The sequence below is a fragment of the Cricetulus griseus genome, chromosome 3, assembly GCF_003668045.3.
Source record: "Cricetulus griseus strain 17A/GY chromosome 3, alternate assembly CriGri-PICRH-1.0, whole genome shotgun sequence".
NCBI lineage: Eukaryota > Metazoa > Chordata > Mammalia > Rodentia > Cricetidae > Cricetulus > Cricetulus griseus.
Genome location: NC_048596.1, coordinates 92,649,103 through 92,671,450, shown reverse-complemented (window position 1 = coordinate 92,671,450; position 22,348 = coordinate 92,649,103). Strand labels below are relative to the sequence as shown.

Here is a 22,348-nt window from a genome sequence, read left to right as displayed (position 1 = left end):
CATTTATGTTTTTTATTTTGTTTCTAATAACGATTTCAAGGGAGTCAGCTAATGTTCAGCTGGTTTGGGGAGGAGTTCAAAGATTATTCTATGAAACAGGAGCAATTATTCTTAAGAATAAGAAGCTATAGCTCATGATTTTACCAAGGACGTGGAGGAGAACCAGTTAGGGACAGAAGTCATATCAAAGAAGCATGGAGAGGAACATTTGTTAAGAACCAGGATATTCAAGAGCTACTAGGGAATTTCTCAGATTTTAGGTTTTAACTTCTCGTGTATGGACCAAATGCAAAACCAGGTCTTCTGACTTGTGGCTAGGGGTCTTTCCATGCTTCACAGATGCTCCAACTTCCCATATTTTTGAAAGCGATTCATTAAAAAAGAAAACATGATGGTGGGGTCCAGGGCCTGCCTATTGAAGAAGAGGTAAAGACAGGTAGACAACAGCAGAACAGGAGACGTAAAATTGGAAGGTTTCATGGCTTTGCTCTAGCCATATGATTTATCTTCAGCTGGACTAAGCGTCCTGTTTCTAGCCTTCTGCTAAAGGGAATTCTGACACTGGTCACTGAGGAAACCCTAGGACTTCCTCACAATGAAATTTCATCTCCTGATGGCTCAGTATGGCAAGTCAATCATTCGTTCTCCTCCCAGGAAATTTCTTCTGGGGCTGGAGAGATGTCTCAGCCAATAAGAGCACTTGCTGTTCTTGCAGAGTACTGGAGTTCAGTTCTGGGCAACCACATGAGACAGGTTGTAACTCTGGCCCGAGGGATCTCTGATACCACCTTCCAGCCACTGTGGGGCCCCATATTCACATGTATACACATACACATAAATTTAAAAACAAAAAAAAGTCTAAAAACAAAAGGAAAGAAATTTTTCTTCTAAGTTCAACCCTGACAATTCTCAGCTCTCAGCTCGGGTAGCTAGGCCTGTGGCCCACTATACCTCTCTGCCCAAAGCAATGCAGCCCTGTACACTGGCTTTTCCAAGATGTTATAGACTAGTGTTCACATTTCCTTGCTACGCCTTTAAGAGCTACAAGAATGCAAGGGAAGTCTGGAAAGAGAGGTGGGGTCTCCTAACAGAACTTCTTGGAAAAGGATCCTAGAAATGTTTGCCAGAAACTGAACTGAAATTCCAACGCCGAGAACTAGGGGGTGGCCTGTATTGAGCTAGGCCTATGATTGGACTGCACAGTCCATTAGGGAGGAGGAAAACAAAAGTAAAAGAGCTGGGGGAGGGGTGGAAAGACCTCCCCACCCCTTCCCCAATCCATATACCCTAGACCTGGAAGCAATGTGCAGCCACTAGCCTGGAAAGGGTCTATGCATGTCCAGGCCGAGGGCAGCAGCTGCTGGACCCAGGGAGCTCTCTGCACCAAGTGAGCAAGCAAGGCCTCCAGGGACTGACGTGCCAACAGCTGGACTTGATCACCAGCTTGAAACTGAGATCATGCACTGCATAGAATAACAAGCGGACTTTGTTCTCTGGCTGTGCAAAGCGTTGTTTTCCAAGGAATTGCCACAGCAGCAAACAGAAAAGCAGAGATCACTACCTGGACCCTTGAGTCTCTTTAGAGAACCAAAGTGTAAGAAACCCTGCTGCTGGGGAGAGTGAAGGATGATGGTGGCTCATCGGGGAGCTTGTTTACTGGTTCTCTTGCTCGCAGCATTTCTGCCCCCACCACAACATGCCCAGGACCCAGCTATGGTACACTACATCTACCAACGCTTCCAAGTCTTGGAGGTAGGTGACGTGTGTTCCCTTCACTGGGAGGATGCCTCTTGGAAGTCACTCTATCGTCCCAGATTTTCTTGTCAGCTAGGATGCATGTCTTCCAGATACAGAATGAATCATTGCTGTGATTACATTTACAGACATGCATAGCCTAGCAGCTCAGGATAACACTTCCAGTCCAGGCCGCTCTAGACTTTGAGGGAGGCTTCATTCTACACTTTGCCCTGACAGTTTTCCTCACCTATAAAATGGACATAGAATTTCACTTCAAATGGTATTCTGAAGACTTAATGAAGAGATTTCAACTTTGAGAAACTGGGGTTGTTTGATTTTAGGTCATTAATCCATACTCAGAACATGGCCTGATGGACTGAGTAAATTTCCAGGTTGCTGAACATTTAAAACCCAACAGTTCAGTCTTCAAAGTATGTATGAAATATTATAACTGTAGTCACACTTCTTTCATCTTTCATTGTATTCGGGTGCTAACTAGTTCCAGCTTTTCTTTTTCCCTTTTTATGACAAACTGTTAAGTGACCATAAAATGTAGTATACACAGAGCCTGATCATGAATTTTTGCTTTTTAATCTTAACTGGATTTAGGCTTAGAAATGAGATTTTTTGTCTGGCGATATTAAACAAAGAGAATGCACTTGAGCTTTCACCTCATTAGAGTAGGCAAAAACCTATCCAGGGCACAAAGCCCTGGATTCAGTGCCTAGCACGGCATAAGCCAGATGTGTTGTCATGTACCTGCAATGTCAGCACTCCACAGATGGAGGCAGGAAGAGGACCAAGTAGTTCAGTCATCTTTGGATACAAAGAAAATTTGAGACCAGTTTAGGCTACATAGGTCTCTATCTTAAAACAAAAAAAAAAATGAACAAAATCCAGTATTTTTATAGGCCATTCAGGTTCTCAGGGACAAACCCAACCTTGCAGTTTAGAATGACTGGCTCTTGCACAAGTTAGATTGGCATATTGTGCATCTTCTTTCAAGGACAATCTTACCTCAAACATTTATTTTCTATGTTTTCCTAAAAAAAAGAATCTGTAAATCAAAATGACGGTGTCACCTAGTTATAGTCTCAGTAAAAATAAGCCCATGGAGCAATCCAAACACATTTCCTCACATTGTCCAGTAAGCAGGTGGAGGTTTGGAAGCTGTGGAAGAAGCACTCCCAGGCCTCAGGCCTCTTACTGCTCTACTGCTCTCTTTCTAGACCCACCACCAACCTCACTTGCTAAAAGTGCCAAAAATCTGCTCAGGCTTCAGCAGCAGCTAAACTCCTATGCATTGTCCTTTGGTACTGTGAGAGTTTGTCTCAGACAAAAGAATAACACACAGAGTAAGACATTCACAACCCTGAATGTGGACATGGAAGATCAGATCTGCTCTGTAGATGCTTAGATATGTTCTGTAGGAGATAAAGATGTGTGCTTCTCTGACCACTAGGTTCTGACCTGGAAGAGAAGCCAAGTCCCAGGTGACAATCACTGCTGGCTAATGCAGAGGCTTGACAACTCAGGGATCAGGGTCTGTCCTGAGAGGGGTATGTGGGAGAGTAGGAAAAAGGAAAATAGATACTTGGATACTTGTGAATTATTAATATTCATTTTCCCCCTGTCTCTGTGTCCCTCTCTGTCTCTATTTTTCTCTGTCTCTCTCTCTATGTGTGTCTATCTCTCTCTCTCTTGTGTATGCTGCTGCTGCTACTTTTCATGTCTCTAGCTCTTTCTCTTCCAAGTGAAGGTGCCCTACATAATTATGTTTAGAGTAAAAAGTTTTACATTTGTGGAGAAGGTTTTGGTCAATGTCGCCAAGTGAGTTTTAACTACCAACTCTGTGACCCAGCAACCCATTTCCATTCATTTACTCTTCATTCACCAAATATTCATTGAGTATTACTATAGCCTTAGCTCATGCCAGATGTAAGGGAATGGAACTTATTTCTGGGAATCAAGCCTAAGAAAATAACTAAGGACATAAAAATGTAAATGCATAGCTTTTTTTCCTTGACACAGTGAAAAAATGAAGACTAAATGTTTCTGTTTAATGGAACAAACAGTAGGATTTCAATTTAATAAAAGCTTGCATCTTATTAAAATTATGTTACATATGGATAAAGAAAATGTACATATACACAATACAATGTTGTTCAGCCTTTAAAATGGAGCTCTTACATGATACTATAGATGGACTTCAAGATCTTCTGCTCAATGAAATAGGCCATCCATGAGAAGATAAACACTGAATGAATGATTTCACTATTCATTTAATATGAAAAAAACCAAACTCATAAAAACAGAGAAGCGTGAGGAATGAAGGAGGAGATATTGCTCAAAGAATACAACGTTTCTGTTAGAATAAGTTCTGACTCAATTAATACAGTGTGCACCTAAGCATGAGGACCTGAGTTCAGGTGTAGTGATGTCCATCTGTAAGCCCAGTGCTGTTGAGGTGGAGGCAGGCAGTTCTCTGGGGCTTGCTGGCTAGGCAGTCTAGACAGCTAGTGAGCTTCAGATTCAATGAGAGACACTGCCTCAGAACATAAGAGGTCCAAAAGATTGTTAAAGACACCTGATGTTGCCTTGTGGACTCCACATGTATACCATACACACATAAACACACAGATACACACACACACACACACACACACACACACACACACACACACACAAGAGAGAAAGAATTAAGTCCAAGAGATTTATTGTACCTATCATTACTATAGAAAACAGCAATATGCTGATACCTGGATATTGAGAGTTAGATTTTTACCACCTCAAAAGTAAATATGAGAAATAATACATAATTATAATAATATAATAATGATATTTAAATGTTAACAATATATCAGGAAGTTAAATAAACAGATATTTAGTAAAATCACCTGCAAATATATGTCTATATGCATTATGATATACTTTGGAAAACTTAAAAACTAGTATACTAAATGTTAGTAATACCTATGAATTTAGGATTATGGGTTATTTGTCCCCTTTTAGTTATAATTTTCTAATAATCTTTTTCTAGAATGATAACTATTTGTATTACTTGAATAATCGAAATAATTTACAGTAATTTGGTAACTTCGGTAATTTATTTCCTATTTGAAGCAAGGGCTGGAAAAATGCACCCAAACAACAAGGGCATACATTCAAGACTTCCAGGAATTCTCAAAAAACATCTCCATCATGCTGGGAAAGTGTCAGACCCACACGAGTGAATATAAGAGTGCAGTCAATAACCTGGCACTGAGAGTGGAGCGTGCCCAGCGGGAGATTGACTACCTGGAATACCTCCGGGAAGCTGACATATGTATCGAATCAGAGGAGAAAACGCTGGCTGAAAAGGTACTTCAAGAAGCTGAAGAAGAAAAGAAGATCCGAACTCTGTTGAATGCAAGTAAGGGATTCTTCTACCACTCCTTCTAGGGCCAAATACTCTTAGACAGATGCAGACAGTGTGCAGTTTAGAAAGTGTGATCAAGTGATGAGTGAGAACTGGGTGCATTCCTATGTGTATGGACTGGGAGCCACATGGAAGGGGTCCCATGTCCCAACCCAATCCCACTTCAAGAAAGTGGCTTTCTTTTCTCAGGGAGTTTCTAAAAAACCTCATGGAAGGTCACGTCTATAGTCTGAGAGACAGCTTTGGGGTCCTCTCCTGATAGGCTTTGGTTTAATGGAGACGCATGGACCTAGATCCTTGTAGGGAGACTGGCATAATCACCCCATCCCTGCATTGGTTCACTTATTTACTGACGATTATTGACTGGAACAGAGATACTAGTTCAGGCACTGGATGCAGATGATGAGTATCATGTGGTCCATGATAAGGAGATTGAATGTGACTAGAGAAACCCCTCAAGTATTCTAAGTAGGGAAATTATATGAAGGAAGAGACTATGACCAGAGAGGAAAGAACTGTCAGGAATATTGAAGTAATTTAAGCAAATTATGACTCAGCATGAAGTTTTACAAGACAGAAAAAAAAAAGCTGTCAGATTTAAAAGACATTCAGAGTTGAAATCTACATGTTTTGGTAACTGATAGTTGAAAGTATAGGATAAATGAGATACATGAATCCAGGATACTTCCAAGATTTGGGACTTAGGTCATTAATTGATTGGTATGAAATCTGTTAAGATAAAAAAAAAATACCCCAAGAGTAGGGCTGGAGAGATACTCAGAGGTTAAGAGCACTGACCGTTCTTCCAGGAGTCCTGAGTTCAATTCCCAGCAACCACATAGTGGCTCACAACCATCTCCAGTTCAATCTGGTGCCCTCTTCTGGCATGTAGGCAGAACACTGTATCTGTAATAAATAAATAAATCTTTAAAAAACAAAAACCAAACAAACCCAAGAGTAGTTTGGAAGCATGTTCAACTTGACAAATTTCACCCAAGCACTTATGTCTTCATTTGTTTTCTGTTTCTATAACTGAATCATACAAGCTAATTTATAAAAATTAGAAGTTTACTTAGATTAATTAAAAGTTTTCTAGTGCCTGGGAAGTCTAAGAATATGATGTGGGTGTCTATTTGGCATCAGGGGAGGCCATCTTGCTGCATTATGACATGCAAACACATTGCAAACTAGCTCAGAAGCCCCTTTTATTTATTTTTTTTGTATATGTGTGCATATGGGCAGGCGAGTGTGTGTGCGTGTGTGTCTGCGAGCGTGCGTTCAAGCGCGCACATGCACACATGAATGTGAAGGCCAGAGGTCAACTTAGGGTTGACCAGACCATTACTAAAGATCCTGACATCATCTTCTCTGTATTCATAGAGGGTAGAACATAGCATGGGGGGAGAAGGCCAAAGAAATTGTTCCTAGAAGAAAAATGGCCCTGAAGAACAGATTAAGGACATGTGACTCTAAATACAGTTCCGGCCTTGTGATTAGTGGTCCCCAGACCTGACCTGTTCTAGTCTGCTATTCTATTGTGATAAAACACTAACTAAAAGCAAGTTGGGGAGAAAGGGGTTTATTTGGCTTACACATCCTGATCACAGTCAAATACTAAGATTAAGTCAGGGCAGAAACTCAAGCAGGAGCAGAGGCAGGAATCATGGAGGAACACTGCTTACTGGCTTTTTCCTCATGGCTTGATTAGTCTGCTTTCTTATATAGCCCAAGACCACCTGGCCAGGATGGCACCACCCACAGTGGTCTGGATCCTCCCACATCAACCATCAATCAAAAAATCCCCCCATAGACTGGCCCACAGGCCAATCAAAAGGAGATAATAACTCAACAGAGGGTTCCTCTTCCCTGGTAATTCTAGTTTGTGTCAAGTTGACAGAAACTAATCAGCATATGACCATTATTTTCAGACAAGGCTAGACTTAGAATACTAGGTTAGTCCCCTGTCCTACATATATTTCATGATGTGTCTGCCCTTATTTTATTGTGGTATTGGTGGTAGTGGTTTTGCTTGACTATTCTGGTAGTGACTGTGCCAGATCAGTTTTCTAACTCTGTATAACAGGTCATCATAAAACCAGTGTCCTAAAACAATATGGATTGATTATTGCAAAGTTCACACATGGCTTCTAACTGTATGACCAAGGCCAGAGGCTTCATGAGGATCTAGCTCTGTAGGCTCCTCACAGTATACCACTGAAAGGCAGTGTTTTCTTCAAGAAATTCTTTTAAGAATTTCTTTATTTGATCACATCATCCTGTCTATCATAATCAACCTTTTGATTAATCAGAATCAACTGATTTGGAGCCTTATTAATTACAGAATCCCTGAACTTTTGTCTGATGGTGCCATGTGATTACAGTGTACACCCTTTCATATGCCCAGGTCCTGTTCATGCTCTGGGGAGAGTTATGTGGAGTCTATACAGGACAATCTTGTGGGCTGCATTATTTATTTGACTCATAGCTGCAACAAATACTGACAAAAATCCATTTTGGGAAGAAAGGGTTTATTTTATAGTTCCAGGGGATACCATCCATCATGGAAGAGATGGAAACAGCAGGTAGCTGGTTGTATTGTGTTATCAGTCAGAAAGTAGGGAACATCAAATCAATCATCAATCAATCTCTCTAACTCCCTCCCTTCCTCTTTCTCTCTCTCCCTCTTTCGGAGAGCTAGATTGAACCTAGGACCTCACCACTCAACTATATCTATCCCCTTGGTGATGGCTTTCTCCTTTTTATACAGTCCGGGACCCCCAGTCCATGGAGTGGTGCTGCCCTCTTGAGGGTGGGTCTTCCCATTTCAGTGAGCTCAATCTAGAAATGCCACTACAGACATACCTAGAAATTTGTCTTCATTTCAACTTTATTTTAGTTTACTGTTTATTTATTTTATGTATACAAGTGTTTTCCCTGCATTATGAAAAAGCACCACCTGATACTGAGGAAGTCAGAAGGCAACCAGATCCCCTAGAACTAGAGTTTCCAGATGGCAGCGAGCCTCTGTGTTGAAAATAGACCTCGGACCCTCTACCAGGGCAGCCAGTGATCTCAGCCTCTGAGCCATGTCTCCATCCTTCCATTTTGATTCTAAATCCCATCAAGCTGTCACAATTAGCCATCACAGGGACCATTTTGGAATTCCACCTACCACCATGCCTTAGTTTGCTACTAATTAACTGAACTTGTCTTTCTATAAGATTCTACTATTCCTATCTTCTTTGCCTACAAGGACTATGACAGTTGAACAGCTTTCACTAAAATCCCAATGCTGAAGTCAGCACCTGTGTGCAGACAAATGCCTTGGGATTATGGGTCAGTGAGGGCTCGTGCTACAGGGTTTCATTCAGACATTCTGTCTCTGAACATTTCTTTGGGAAACTTTTAGGGAATGGGCAGTAAAACTACCTTAGAAAATTCTGTCTTGTACCTCAGGATACAAGTGAATTCTAATGCATGTTAGAATGGTCATCTTCTTTCAGACATTTCTCAGCAACCACTAATGACCATGTCCTGAAGGACAGACAACATAACTTTTTACTGAACAATTCCCCATCGAGCTGTTCTAAAGCCTTCAACCTTTATTTTGAGTTGTTTTCCCAGATGAGGTCAATATGGGTCCCCAATCTGAGGAATGTTGAGATGAAGTGAAATTCTTAGACTCTTTTTTTTTTAATTTATTTATTAGTTCTAGTTAGGGAACAAGCTTGTTTCACATGTAAGTCTCTTCTCCCTCTCCCTCCTCTCATCCCCATCCCTCCTCCCCCACCCCCAGCCTACCCCCCACCCCATTCACCCACCACTCCCCAGGCAGGGTAGGGCCCTCAACAGGGTCTCTGCAAAGTCCACCAAATCTTCCTGTGCTGGTCCTGGGCCCTTCCCCATGTGTCCAGGGCCAGAGTGTAACCCTTCATGTGGGATGGGCTCTCAAAGTCCCTTCTTGCACCAGGGAAAAATACTAATCCACCACCAGAGGCTCCCTGGAGTGCAGAGGCCTCCTTATTGATATCCAAGTTGAGGGGTCTGGATCAGTCTTGTACTGGCCTCCCCGACAGCATCTGGGGTTGATGTGCTCACCTTTGTTCAGGTCAACTGTTCCTGTGGGTTTCTCCAACCTGGTACAGACCCCTTCACTCTTCAGTCCTCCCTCTCTTCAACTAAATTCCCGATTTCAGCTCAGTGTATATCTGTGGATGTCTGTCTCTGCTTCCATCAGCCACTGGATGAGGGCTCTGGTCCCTGGGTCAGTGGGTGGAAAGGATTGAAGAGTGGGGTGCTACCAGATTCAGGGATCAGGGAGCTCCCAAAATTCTTAGACTAACTCCCCCCTTCTATCCCAACCCCTTTCTCACACATACATGATTTAGAATTGAAGTGACTGACAAATTTTAAAGTCATTCCCAATGTTTTGTGCTAATATCATTGTCAAAATAAAACTTTGCCCATTATAGTTGTCAGTTATTACACAACCCCACAGCCACATAGCCCCAGACTAGATTGAGAATTTATCCAGCTGAAGCCTTTGAGAGTCCACAGGCTGCATTCTTGAGTGGATAAAAGTATTGACCTCCTTTTAACTTGTAAGTAGCTTTTGAAAAAGAATTCTCAGGGCAGTCAAAACAAGCCATTATAACAGATTTTATTTTCTTTGTTTAGTCCAGCTCCTTTTATTGCAAGGAAGCATGGGAGTAACCTCATGTAACCTTCACCCTGCTGCTGTTAGATAACTCATATCTTTTGTTAGATCATATTTCCAAGAAGTCTGTGGAATATCTGAATGCTTCTGGAATATATTCAAGTAGACAGCTGCACGCCTGTATTCAAACCCACTACAAACAAAACAAACAGCTCACTCACTGAAACACCTCACTCACTGAAAACTAAAGAAAACATTGCTGTGAGACAACTCTCAAGGTCCATTGGTTCTTGATGAGTAGAGAAAAAACATTAAGAGAACTATGACTAACTTGTAAAAGATGTATTAACTACATAGGATGACACTGAAGGTCTGTCTGCAGGCAGAAATGGAGGAGATCATAAGAGTGCATGTATGTGCATGTGCACGCAAACCCAGTGTTGCTGCATTCTCAAGACCAACAACACAGGACATATGTGTACAGTTTAGCTGCTACTGTACATTCCCTAGAAAATGCATGACAATGAGTCCAGAAAGATCTGTATTTGTAGAATTTCTTTTGTTTACTCATCAAAAATCCTGTTTCCTGTAAGGCTATTTCTGGTACTATGAGTTTTAACAAAAGGTCTCCAAACATGTCATCTGGTAGCTTTTGATTCCAGTTGGTATGGACATTCATTCATTCACTCTTTCTTACTCAAGTCTCCATAAGGTCAATAAATGTCTAACTAAATTCCAGATACATTTTGGACTTGTACTAGCATTTGAGATGGAATCGTGGCTTCGATCTTTGTTCTTTTTCCCTCCATTTTTTTCATTTAAATTAGAAACAAGATTGTTTTACATGTCAATCCCAGTTCCCTCTCCCTCCCCTCCTCCCCTGCCCCACCCCCAACTAACACCCTACCTATCCCATACCCATTCTGCTCTCCAGGGAGGGTGAGGCCTTCCACAGGGGGTCTTCAGAGTCTGTAATATCCTTTGGGATAGGGTCTAGGGCCACCCCTACCCCCCGTATGTCTAGGCTGAGGGAGTATCCCTCTATGTGGAATGGGCTCCCAAAGTCCATTCCTATGCTAGGGATAAGTACTGATCCACTACAAGAGGTCCCATATGATCGTCGTTCTTATAACCACTTACAGTAAAGTGAAGAAGCAATTTAGACACAGAAGAAACAGTCCAGAGTGAGTACTTGATGGAGGGATGTATAAGGTATCACAGGATGTATAAGGTCATAGGATCAAGGTTGCCATGGTGATAGGGATGGGACTATAAAACTAGAAGTAACCCTCAGGCTCAGTTTTAATCACAGAAAAGAACTCATTAGATGAGGACTGGAGTTAAGAGCACCCTCGGTAAATGAAGCTGCATGCAGCAGCACAGTGGTGGAATGGGGCTTGTTGCGTCACATGGAGCAGTTTGGTTTATAGAACTCAGGCACAGCAGGATGCTGTGGAAAGAGGCGGGGAAGAACCAAATGGTATCTGAGCTCTCCATGCTAAACAATCTCCCATTTGCCAACTGGACAATGGGAGTAATGAGAATAGCAGCTAATATTTGTTGATTCTACATTTTAGGGCATCTTCAAGGCAATGTGTGTATCTTAATGACAATTATCATGTAATTGACAACAATCCCACCAGTTGGGAATAACCACTACCCCATCACCCCATTTATATATCAGGAAAACAAGACTGTGGGAGGAAAATTGCCCAAGCTCACATAACTAAAGAAATGCCCAGGATGACATTCAAACCAACCTTGGTTTGCACACATGCCAGCTCTTCCCATCATCCCACTGCTGGGCTGAGCAGTGATCAGCATGGAAGTGCCACAGGTCAGACAGAGGATTGGGAAAGGTCACTCTGAACAGAGTACAGAACAGCCTAGTGACAGGAGAGGTTGAGGGCATATAGAAGGTAAAGACTAGAGCCAGCAAAGGTGTGTCAAGTGTGGCCACAGAAGGATATGGGCTTGGAGCCTTCTGCTCTAAGAGTAGATGTCTATGCTAGAAGTTTCTAAACTCAATGTGGGTCACATATGAAGACTATGATTCCATCTAACAAAAGTTTGATTTACTTAAATCCTAGCTAAGAAAAATTAATTTCCTTCCCCTGATATTTTTAATTTACTATTTTATTTTTTGAGACAGGGTCTTATGTAGCCTAGGATGGCCTTGAGCTCACTGCCTTTCTGAGCATGACCTTGAATGTCTGATCCTCCTACCTCTATCTATCTCTGGAATCCTGGGATGACAGGATTGCATCAGGCATGCTAGGCAAGCACTCTACCAACTCATCTACCACTCCAGGTCCCCTTCTTTGACTTTTAAGCAACAAAACACCCCTTGCTTTGCCCCCTACTCACTTCTGTGACCCTCAATTGACCAGTTACCATTTCTGAAGTGTTTCTTCCCACTATTTCTCAAATGCCTTCACTCCATCTGCACCGCTCTTTCTCTTCACACAATTACAAGCATCCTTCCCTGCTTCTATCCTGCCCCAGCACTCTGACTTGTATAGCCACCATGATCATCTTACTAGAATTTCAACATCATCACTTTCCCCTTTGATGGCAGCTGCAAACCCCAGGACAAACAAAAAATGCTCTTTACAGCCCTATCCTACTATAGATATCTTTAAATACTTAATTTTTCTCTACAAAAGGAATGCCTGATGATGAAATAAAAACTACAGATACTGTTGAAACTATATTTATTGTGTTTTCTGTAATTATAAAGGTAGATGAGAAACTAGCAAACACAGCCAATATTAGTATTTCTCAGCTTCATTTCCACCCATCCCTGATGTTCTGTGCTGTTTATTTAACCGGCTATTTTAAAAACATAATGCATACATCCATTCATGCCCACATTGTGGATGCTGTGTTTCCAAAAGCTATCAGAGTGCCTAGAATGAACGTGAGATCAGTATGCTCTGACCCAAAGGACTTCATTAGAAATTGGAGGCAACTGTTTATTTGGGATCATACTAAGCCTTTTTTTTCTTTCTTTTTCTGTTGTCCAGTACTCATTCTGTAGTTACTATTGCTCTGTAGATACTATCACACCTTTTTTCCCAGATAAAAACACTGTGGCTCAGATAGCCTTCCCCCACATTCCTGCTCTAGCCTAGGGTCCATACCACCCCAACCATGCAGGTTCCATCCTGAATACCCTCATTGCACATCATCTACCTTTCACCACATTAATGGAACTCCAAACCACTCCAAAATTTGGGTTAAAGCAACACCCAATTTTTATTACTCAGGAGATTGCAGGGTGGGAGGACATTCTGTTGATATGGGCCAGAACTGGCATGCCTGCATATCTTCCATCTTTGGCACATTGCCTAGGAATGCCTTGTTGAGGAGGACCTCTTCTGAGATGACTTGGTTGTCCTCGACATGCCATCTGGCTCTCCTGGAGGCTAATCTGAGCTCATTTTTATGGTGAATGCATATGTCTTAGAGAGAGGACAGAAGTTCCCTGGGAATTAGCTTAGTCATTTTTACCACATTCTTTGTGTGTGTGTGTGTGTGTGTGTGTGTGTGTGTGTGTGTGTGTGTGTGTGTTTTGTTTTTTAGAGACAGAGTTTCTCTGTGTATCCCTGGCTGTCCTGGAACTTGCTATGTAGATCAGGCTGGCCTCAGACTCGGAGATCTATCTGCCTCTGCCTCCTGAGTGTTGGGATTAAAGATGTGTGCCACCACTGCTTGGCCATTTTTACCACATTCTTTTGGCCAAATTCCAGTTCTGACTCCAGGGTCCATCCTTCCTCTTCAAACTCTAGTTGTATGCATATTGGGTTTTTGGTCTTGATGCTGATGGAAGCAGGAAGCAATCAAAATCAGCTTTTAGTTATGCAAATGTGTGTGTGTGAGAACAGACACTCTGTTGATTGATGGGTTTGAGGAAATGAAAGAGAACCAGCAAGAATGCTATTAGAGTTCAGGTTCAGATGAGTATGTCTTAGATGGTCACACAGCGAGGCAAGATGGAAAGGTGAGAAGAAAGTGGCATTTCTTTTAGAGGAGTGTAGATGACTTTGCTTTCTATCCAAAAACGTAAGACAATGGCAATGTCACAACTAGAAGTGGAGAACATGTCTATCCTTTTTTAGTTTCTAAGAAATTTAATTAAAAACGAACAAAAGTGGGCTGGAGATATGGATCAGCAGCACTCATGGCTTGTGGAGAGGACCCAGATTTGGTTTCCAGCACCCACATGATGGCTCACATTCATCTGTAACTCTAGTTCTTCTTTTGACTTCCAAAGATAACAGGCATACATGTGGTGCATATATATGCATACAGGCAAAACACCCATACATAGAGGAAATACACAGAAAAAATTTAAAGTGAAACATTGAAAACTCTCCCTCTCCCTCTCCCCCTCCCCCCTCTCTCCCTCTCTCCCTCTCTCTCTCTCTCTCTCTCTCTCTCTCTCTCTCTCTCTCTCTCTGTGTGTGTGTGTGTGTGTGTGTGTGTAACTAACTTGTCCTACAAATGAGAAAAAGATGGAATCAAGGAGTTTACCATTATAACTTTGGGATGCTTGAGAAGTTGAAATAGGCAGATACCTGATGCAGAGTGGCAGTTGTTTGAGATCAGAAATCCCCCAGTGACTGGCCAGTTCCCTGCTTTGCCTCACATGAGTATTTTCCAGTCACAATGCTCTTGAGCAGCAGTTCTCAAATGTTCAGCCACAAAAACTCCTTTGCCATGTTAAAACTTATTCAGGGCCCCAAAGAGGGCATGCTGAATTTAGTTACAGATACTGACTTTGCCGCATTCATAATTGAGCTAGTGAGGTTGTAGCATGTACCAGATGTTCTTCCAGGGAGAACACAAAGTAATGAATGAAACAGATATGACAAAGTCTTGAATATCACCACATTTACTTTCAATTGAAGGAACTGTGACAATAAATATGTCAGCAGATGAGTATATAATGCATCATAAAAACATAACAGACACTCAAGGGAAGAAAATCTATTACAACAAGGAGGTTATGGAGAGCTGGCTTCTTCTAGAAGACAGTATCAGAAGGAAGTTTGCCCATGTTGCGGTCCAACTATAGGAGCCCCAAGGTAGAAGCTGGCTGGATTCACACTCAGAGCTTAGACATCTTCCTGGCTTTCAGAAATTTTCCTAGTGTTCTCTGCTTGATGCTGATGAATGGCATATACCTAAATAAGTGAAGATGCATGGGTCAAATCTGTTTCCTTCCTCATACTCTACTGCTAATCGCCAATAAGGCTGACTAGGTTTGGTTCTAGGTACCTTAGAGTATTCTGAATTTAGCAACTGAAAATGTAGGCACCTAGAAACATCTGCAGTAAGTGTTTACTGAGAGGCTCTGTGTGGTCATCAAGATCAACACATACAATGGTATTGTATTCCAGGCCCTGATTAAGCCCTAATATGAAATGCATGGCTCTGCAGCAACACCAAATCCATGTGGATCACTGAGAAACATCCCACAAAAGACAGCCATTCTGTTTTCCTGCCATCCATCCTCTGAAGCACTCAGACAGTGAGATAGCTCTTGTAAATCTATTTGCTTTCTAAGTTAGCATAGTAGAAATTGAGAGCACATGCTTGGGCAGTGACAAACAACTGCACTATCTGAAACTAATTGGTTCCTGAGTGTGGAGCACAAGCAGAAAGAGTCTGGATAGTGAGGCAGGTATATATTGTGTCCTAGGCTCTGGAGGAGGTAAGGAGGAAGAAGAAGGTGAGAAGCAGAAAAATGAAGAAGAAAAGAAGGGTGAGGAAGAGGAGAAGGTGATGGAGGAGGAGCCTGCTTGCAAGCAAATATCCAGTACAGCACAATGCCTGTCTTAGTACTTTTCTATTGCTGCCAAGAGACACGGTGACCACACCAGCCTATAGAACAATGGTTCTCAACTTTGGTGGCTCAAACGACCCTTTCACAGAGATCACAGGTCAGATATCCTGCATATCAGGTATTAACATTGCCATTCATAACAGTAGCAAAATTACAGTTGTAAAGTAACGAAGAAATAATTTTGTGGTTGGGGTCAGCACAACATGAGGAACTGTATTAAAGGGTCTCAGCATTAGGAAATTTGAGAACCACTGTTATAGAAGAAAAAGTTTGTTAGCATTTATAGTTTTAGAAGGTGAGTCAGTTACCGTCCTGGTGGGTAGCATAGCAGCAGGCAAGATGGAATGACACTAGAGCAGTAGCTGAGAGATCACGTCTCATCTACAAACAGGAGACAGAGAGAAAGAGAGAGCTAACTGGGAATGGCTTGGGCTTTTAAAGCCTCAAAGCCCAGTGCTGCACCTCCTCCAACAAGACCATGTCTCCTAATTCTTCCCAAGCAGTTACAACTGGGGACTAAATACTCAAACATATGAGCTAATGGGGCCATTCTCATTCAAACTACCATATTGTCCATATTGTCCACCCTGAAAGAGGGCTACACAGATGGAACCATTCATTAACTGGGACAAGAGTAAGGCTTTAAAAAGTCAAGATTTATAACAAAGTTTCATAATGTGGTGAGAAGTGCTTATGGCTTTAGATGAATTTTCTTTTTTTATTAATTTATTTTTTTCACATTCCAATCCCAGTTCCCCCTCATCTCCTCCCCCTCCTACTATCTGCTCCACGGAGAGGGTAAGGCCTGCCCTAGGAAGTCTACTAAATTTGTCCCATCATCTAGTTGAGGCAGGAAAGACACCTCTCCACCCCCATACCCCTGTGTCTAAACTGGGCAAAGTATGTCTCCATATAGAATAGGCTCCACTAAGTCAGTTTGTGCATTAGTGTTAGACCTTGGACCCACTGTCAGTGGCTTCATGCATTGTCCCAGTCACAACATTGTCACCTATATTAAGGGAGTCTAGTTTGGTCCTTGTGGTGTGAATGTGCCTCCTTCGGATATATGCCCAGCAGTGGTATTGCAGGGTCTTAAGATAGGTTGATCCCTAATTTTCTGAGAAATCACCAAACTGATTTCCATAGTGTTTGTACAAGTTTGCACTCCCAACAGCAATGGAGGAGAGTTCCCCTTTCTCCACACCCTCTCCAGCATAAGCTGTCATTGGTGTTTTTTATCTTAGCCATTCTGATTGGTGTAAGATGGAATTTCCTTTGGAATTCAACATGCATGGTTTGCATGGGCCCCTGTGGTAAGTCAAACAATGGACCCCAGCTGAAGCAGGACCAGTGACTCAGACATGGCCTTTGGCAGTAGCTTGGGCCTGTTTGTCACCATGGCCCCAGTGGTTGCACAGCAGGCCACCCAGATCAGCCAGGCTCCAGGGGCAGCATGGACCTTAGATACCAACATGGATTCAAGTATCAGCCCAGATCCCAGGCATCCACATGGCCTTCAATGGTAGGTAACAGGAGCCACAGACATCAACACATACCCTTGCTGTGGTATGGCCACAGACCAAGACATGGCCCTTGGCAGCAACCCAGGCCCAGATGTCACCAAGCAGGCAATCCACAAGAATATTTTCTTATAGACAAGAAACACATGTTCCTCATTCTAAGACAAAGTCCTTATACAGCTTAAATTCAAGTCTGTTCCTCCCCTGCAGAAGTGACAGGCACTGTGGGGCCAACTACTGGAAATAGATGTTCTGTCACACTTGAGAGCCCATTGCTTTCCATGGTTTTTCTCTGGGCACACAAATATACATGGCTCCCAACCCTTCCTACCCCACACACTTCCCTCACTGGAAGTGTCCTGGCTCCCAACTTTGAGTTAAGAAGACCCCTTCACCACTGACTAGCTGTGTGACTTTTCCAAGAAACTAATGCAAGCCTTAACTTTCTTCACTTGGAAACTAGTGATTAAAATATATGGCATGGTTACTTATTATAAGAATCACATAAATTATTATAAGTTATGCAGTACAGTGCCAAACATATTCTATGTATTTGCAAAATATTTAATAACCTACTCAACCCTTGAACTTATTCTTTAACATGGAATATCATATGGGTATCTTTAGGAACCCACAGACCCTCCTTGCCCTCCCTTGTACAACCAGTCTATGGTTATTTAAGAGCTTAAAGTCACCCACCTCTCCTCAGCAGTCAGCACAGTATCAGGGAAGAGCAGTGGCTTCACCTCAGCTGGGTTCAGCTGTGTTCCAGTAGAGATGGCACCCTGGGAATCACGGTGGCTGTTCCACTTCCACACATTCCCTCAGTCCCCAGTAGCTCACTACAGCAGAGGCACCTTCTGCCATGTGCTCCTGAGATGTTTAAAGTCCCTGGATTCCTTTTCTAGTGTCTACCTTCCTTTAGTCAGGTCAACCAGGACAATTTTGATACATGAAAGCAAACTATCATGCTGTTGGAGCATGGTAGGAGGACATGGCAGCTCCTGGTAGCTGAGAGACTTCTGCAACTCTCTTCCTAAATCTGGTCTCTGGCACACAATGAGCCAGGTAAAGCCACTGTGTCTCTATCTGAAGAACCAGCTTTCTGGGACTTGGCTCTGTCCAGCTAAGCCTGCTCTCCATTCCATGTTTTCTTTTCATAAAACCTGGGATCCATTTTTAAATGAAATAATGGATTTGAAAGTATCCTAAAAGCTTTGAAGTGCTTTATGAATGATTATTTACTTAAGACGGTTCTGTGGTTTAGACCCAAGCAAAACATCTGAGATTTTTATTTTCTTCACTCAACTGCCATGTACTGAATTCTCAAAGTATTGGATTAGGCATTTGGTACAATATTGAACATGAAGTTGAAGACCCTGTTTTTGGAGATTCTTGTGAGGGAGGTGGACACTAAGCTAGTAATGAAGCAGATAAAAACAGTTAGTGTACTGGGTGATCTCAAGAAAAGAAGAAGCCCACTAAGGAGATGAAACTTCAAGTGAGATTTGGTCAGGTATGGTAGTGCAGGCATATAATTCTAGTACTTGTGAGTTTGAGGCCATCCTATGGGACATAGTGAGTTGGAGATATTCAGAGGTGGATTCTTTGAAGAATGAATGGGATCCAATCCACTGTGCAAAGTTCAAGGAAAAGAGTGTTCCAAGTAGAAGAATTCTAAGTGCAAGATTCCTGAGGCAAAAAGAAATTTGGCATGCTCACAGAACATAAAGAAACTATGTAATCACAACACAGTGAGCCACAGAGGGTGGCTCACTAATGATAAACAAGTGTCAGATTTCACAAAAAATCTCCAAAAACAGGGTCTTCAACTTCATGTTCAGTATTGTACTGAATGCCTAAACCAATGCTTTGAGAATTCAGTCTAGGGTAGAGGATTAGGATGCTATTCTAAGTTTGTTGGAGAAGGAGAAACATTTTAAAATGTCTGATCCTTCTTACTGCTTTGTGGAAAGTATACTTGACATGTAGATGAGCAAGCTAGAGACAAATCATATACATTTGTAGTGATCTACACAAGAAATTATGACTCAGGGTTTGCAGGGGAAGAGTAGGCAGTAAGATATACAGTTGAATATTTTTATTGGATTTTGCAAAAAAAACATTTTAATATATTAATTCTTTGATGATTTCATATATGCATGCATACAATGTATTTTGATCATTTTCATTCCTACTCCTTCCAGCTCCTCTCAGCCCACTCACTACCCACCTCCTCACGTCCTTTAAACATTATTATAACCCACAAAGTCCATTTTGTACTGCCCGTGTGCTCATGGATATGAGGCCATCACCAGAGCACAACTGACCTACTAGGAACCACACCCATAAAGAAATCTGGCATTCCCTTCCCTAGATACCCTCAACTATCAATAGCTCTCTAGCTAGGGATGTAGCTCATGACCCTAAGTACCACCCCCCCGACACACCCCACAGCTGGAATAGTGATTGGATTGGTCTTATGCAGATAGAGTGAGTGCAATAGTTCTGTCTAGTACCAATGATAGGGTTTCCCTCCAGTCCTCCTTGACCCCTGGCTCTTATAATATTTATGGGCCTTCTTCTGTGGTGGTCCCTGAGCCTTGAGGGGAGGGAGGATGTCCCTTTTGTGGCTGAGTACTCTTCAGACATTTACTTTCCATGCATTGACCAATTGTAAGCTCACTGACTTCTATTGCACAAAGAAACTACTCTGATGATGTCTGAGAGCTGTGCTAATGGTTGGGTCTACAGATATCAATTTAGAGAGCAGTTTGAATCTATATCCATTTAGCAAAATAATAATAATTGTTTCACCCTTGTGGCCTGTGGCTCCCTAACATGGATTCTTGGCCAGATTTATAGAGATCTACCAAAAAGTCCCAAATTAGAACTGATGACCTACTTTCGCTGAAATGACCAGAAATGTTGACCTCTTGAACATGGTCACAATGATGATTCCAAGGGGCTAAGGTCATCTGGAAGATGGCACTCCTGTCTATATAGCACCAGGCAAAAGCAGCCTAACCACAAAGGAGATTGTGAAATATAGTTTCATGTGCAACGAGAAAGAGTGAACAGAAATGGGATTGCAGGAACACAGATCATGATCTCTGCCACATTGTCAGAGGATAAACTGGAGAAAAAAACAGAGACAAAGATGGGGGAGAAGGCATAATCAAGGAAGAGGCACTGATCAATGCTGTCACACTACAGAAGATGAAGTAACATGCTCACATGAAAGATTGGCAGGAATTTTCATTTAGGAGCTCCCTGGTAGCATTATCAAGAACAGATTATGTTGTACAGTGAGAGTGGGAGGTGAGAAAGTAACTATGGAAAATATAGACTGTTCTGTAGGAGCAGCTGAGGGTGAAATGGTGGGAAAGAGAAAATATGCAGAGGTTAGCAAGTTGGAGATATTTATTTATTATTAAGATAGGATCTTACTTTGTAGCCCTGGCTGACCTGGAACTGCTATATAGACCAAGCTAGTCTCAGAGTCACAGAGAGCTGCCTGCCTCTGCTTCACAGTGCTGAACATACACACTCTGTCCAACCATGAGATTTAAAAATAATAATAAGCAAGATGCATGTGAGTTAAGACTAAGGGGCTAGTTATGAAGAAAAAAATTGAAGATTACGAGATGATTGAGGAATCTAGAAGCTAGAATAGACTGTAATCAAAATACAGTGATTATATTTCTCATGGAAAGGAGAAATAACATATCTTCTTCTTTTTTAAAAAACATAGCTTCTTCTAAAAAATTCTATAATTAAGGAACAGGAAATGGAGGGAGTTCGGTTCTAATGGTGTTTACTTTTTCAAAGGAGTTCATGCCTGTTTTCCATTTTTGTGCCAGGATTCTCTGAGGAAAACTCTTCTGTCAGAGACCATGGTATCATAACAGAGATGAAAGGATAGTCTCTACTACTATTAGATCTGAAGGCAAGCAAAGTTCTTCAGGTGTGGTGAGTCTTCTAGAAAGTAGACAGCTCATGTTCATGAATAACCTCTTCTTTTTCTCCTGTCTGGCTAGGCTGTGACAACATGCTGATGAGTATAAAATCTCTGAAAATAGTGAAGAAGACCATGGACACAGATGGCTCTTGGATGAAAGATGCTGGTGGTAACTCTGCAAAAGTGTATTTATTAATTGGATCCAGAAACAACACAGTTTGGGAATTTGCAAATTTGAGGGCATTCATGGAAGATAGCACCAAGCCTGGTCCCCGGAAGTTAATCTTACCACTTTCCTGGCAGGGATCAGGGCAAGTGATCTACAAAAGCTTTCTATTTTTTCACAATCAAGGAACTTCTAATGAGATAATTAAATATAATCTGCAGAAGAAGACTGTGGAGGACCGAATGCTTCTCCCAGGAGGGGCAGGACGAGCCCCCATCTATCAACACTCCCTATCTACTTACATTGACCTTGCTGTGGATGAACATGGGCTCTGGGCCATCCACTCAGGACCGGGTATCCAAGGCCATTTGGTTGTCACGAAAATTGATCCGGACACTTTGGGAGTAGAGCATTCATGGGAAACACCGTGTAGAAACCAAGATGCTGAAGCTTCATTCCTGCTGTGTGGGGTCCTCTATGTGGTCTACAGTTTCGGTGGCCAGGGCCCTCACCGTATTACCTGTGTGTATGATCCACTGGGCACTGTTAGGGAGGAGCATCTGCCCAATTTGTTCTTCCCCAGGCGGCCAAGAAGTCACTCCATGATCCATTACAACCCCAGAGATAAGCAGCTGTATGCCTGGAATGAAGGCAATCAGATCATTTACAAACTCCAGACTAAGAAAAGGCTGCCTCTGGAGTAATGGATGGCAGCTTGGAGGGAGAGTTGTAAGACTTGGGCAGTGTTTTTCCAGGACACTGAGATCACAGCCCCATTACAGTGTAATATCCCTCTAGATACACAGAGGAATAAGATCCAAAAGTTTACATACATATTATTCCTTTCCCCAATGTCACTGCATTAGGTATCTTTTGAAAACATAAATGAGACCATCGTTCTGAAGTTTTGACCAATACTCCATCCTAATCCAAATCTGATGGGGTTTAAGGCCTCCTCCATCTGATTTATAGTAGTCCCAATCTCTTCTTATTGCCTTCCAGCATTTTCTCTGAGTCTATTACTCCTCCAGCAATTAG

The 22,348-nt window shown here is 42.1% G+C and overlaps 1 protein-coding gene across 1 annotated transcript; it reads left to right on the top strand.

Annotated features, from left to right (window-relative positions):
• Positions 1-1,626: 1,626 nt before the first annotated feature.
• On the top strand, positions 1,627-22,014 carry Olfml1 (olfactomedin like 1). The gene is made up of 3 exons (XM_027404969.2): positions 1,627-1,752; positions 4,861-5,149; positions 21,224-22,014. Exons 1-3 carry the CDS (start codon positions 1,627-1,629, stop codon positions 22,012-22,014), a joined length of 1,206 nt encoding a protein of 401 aa, XP_027260770.1.
• The last annotated feature ends 334 nt before the right edge of the window (positions 22,015-22,348 follow it).

Excerpts from the sequence above, each read along its gene's own strand:
- Olfml1 (XM_027404969.2), top strand. The coding sequence starts at position 1,627 with ATGATGGTGGCTCATCGGGGAGCTTGTTTACTGGTTCTCTTGCTCGCA. Across the intron at positions 1,753-4,860 it reads AACGCTTCCAAGTCTTGGAG|CAAGGGCTGGAAAAATGCAC; the intron begins GTAGGTGACGTG and ends TCCTATTTGAAG. Across the intron at positions 5,150-21,223 it reads CCGAACTCTGTTGAATGCAA|GCTGTGACAACATGCTGATG; the intron begins GTAAGGGATTCT and ends CTGTCTGGCTAG.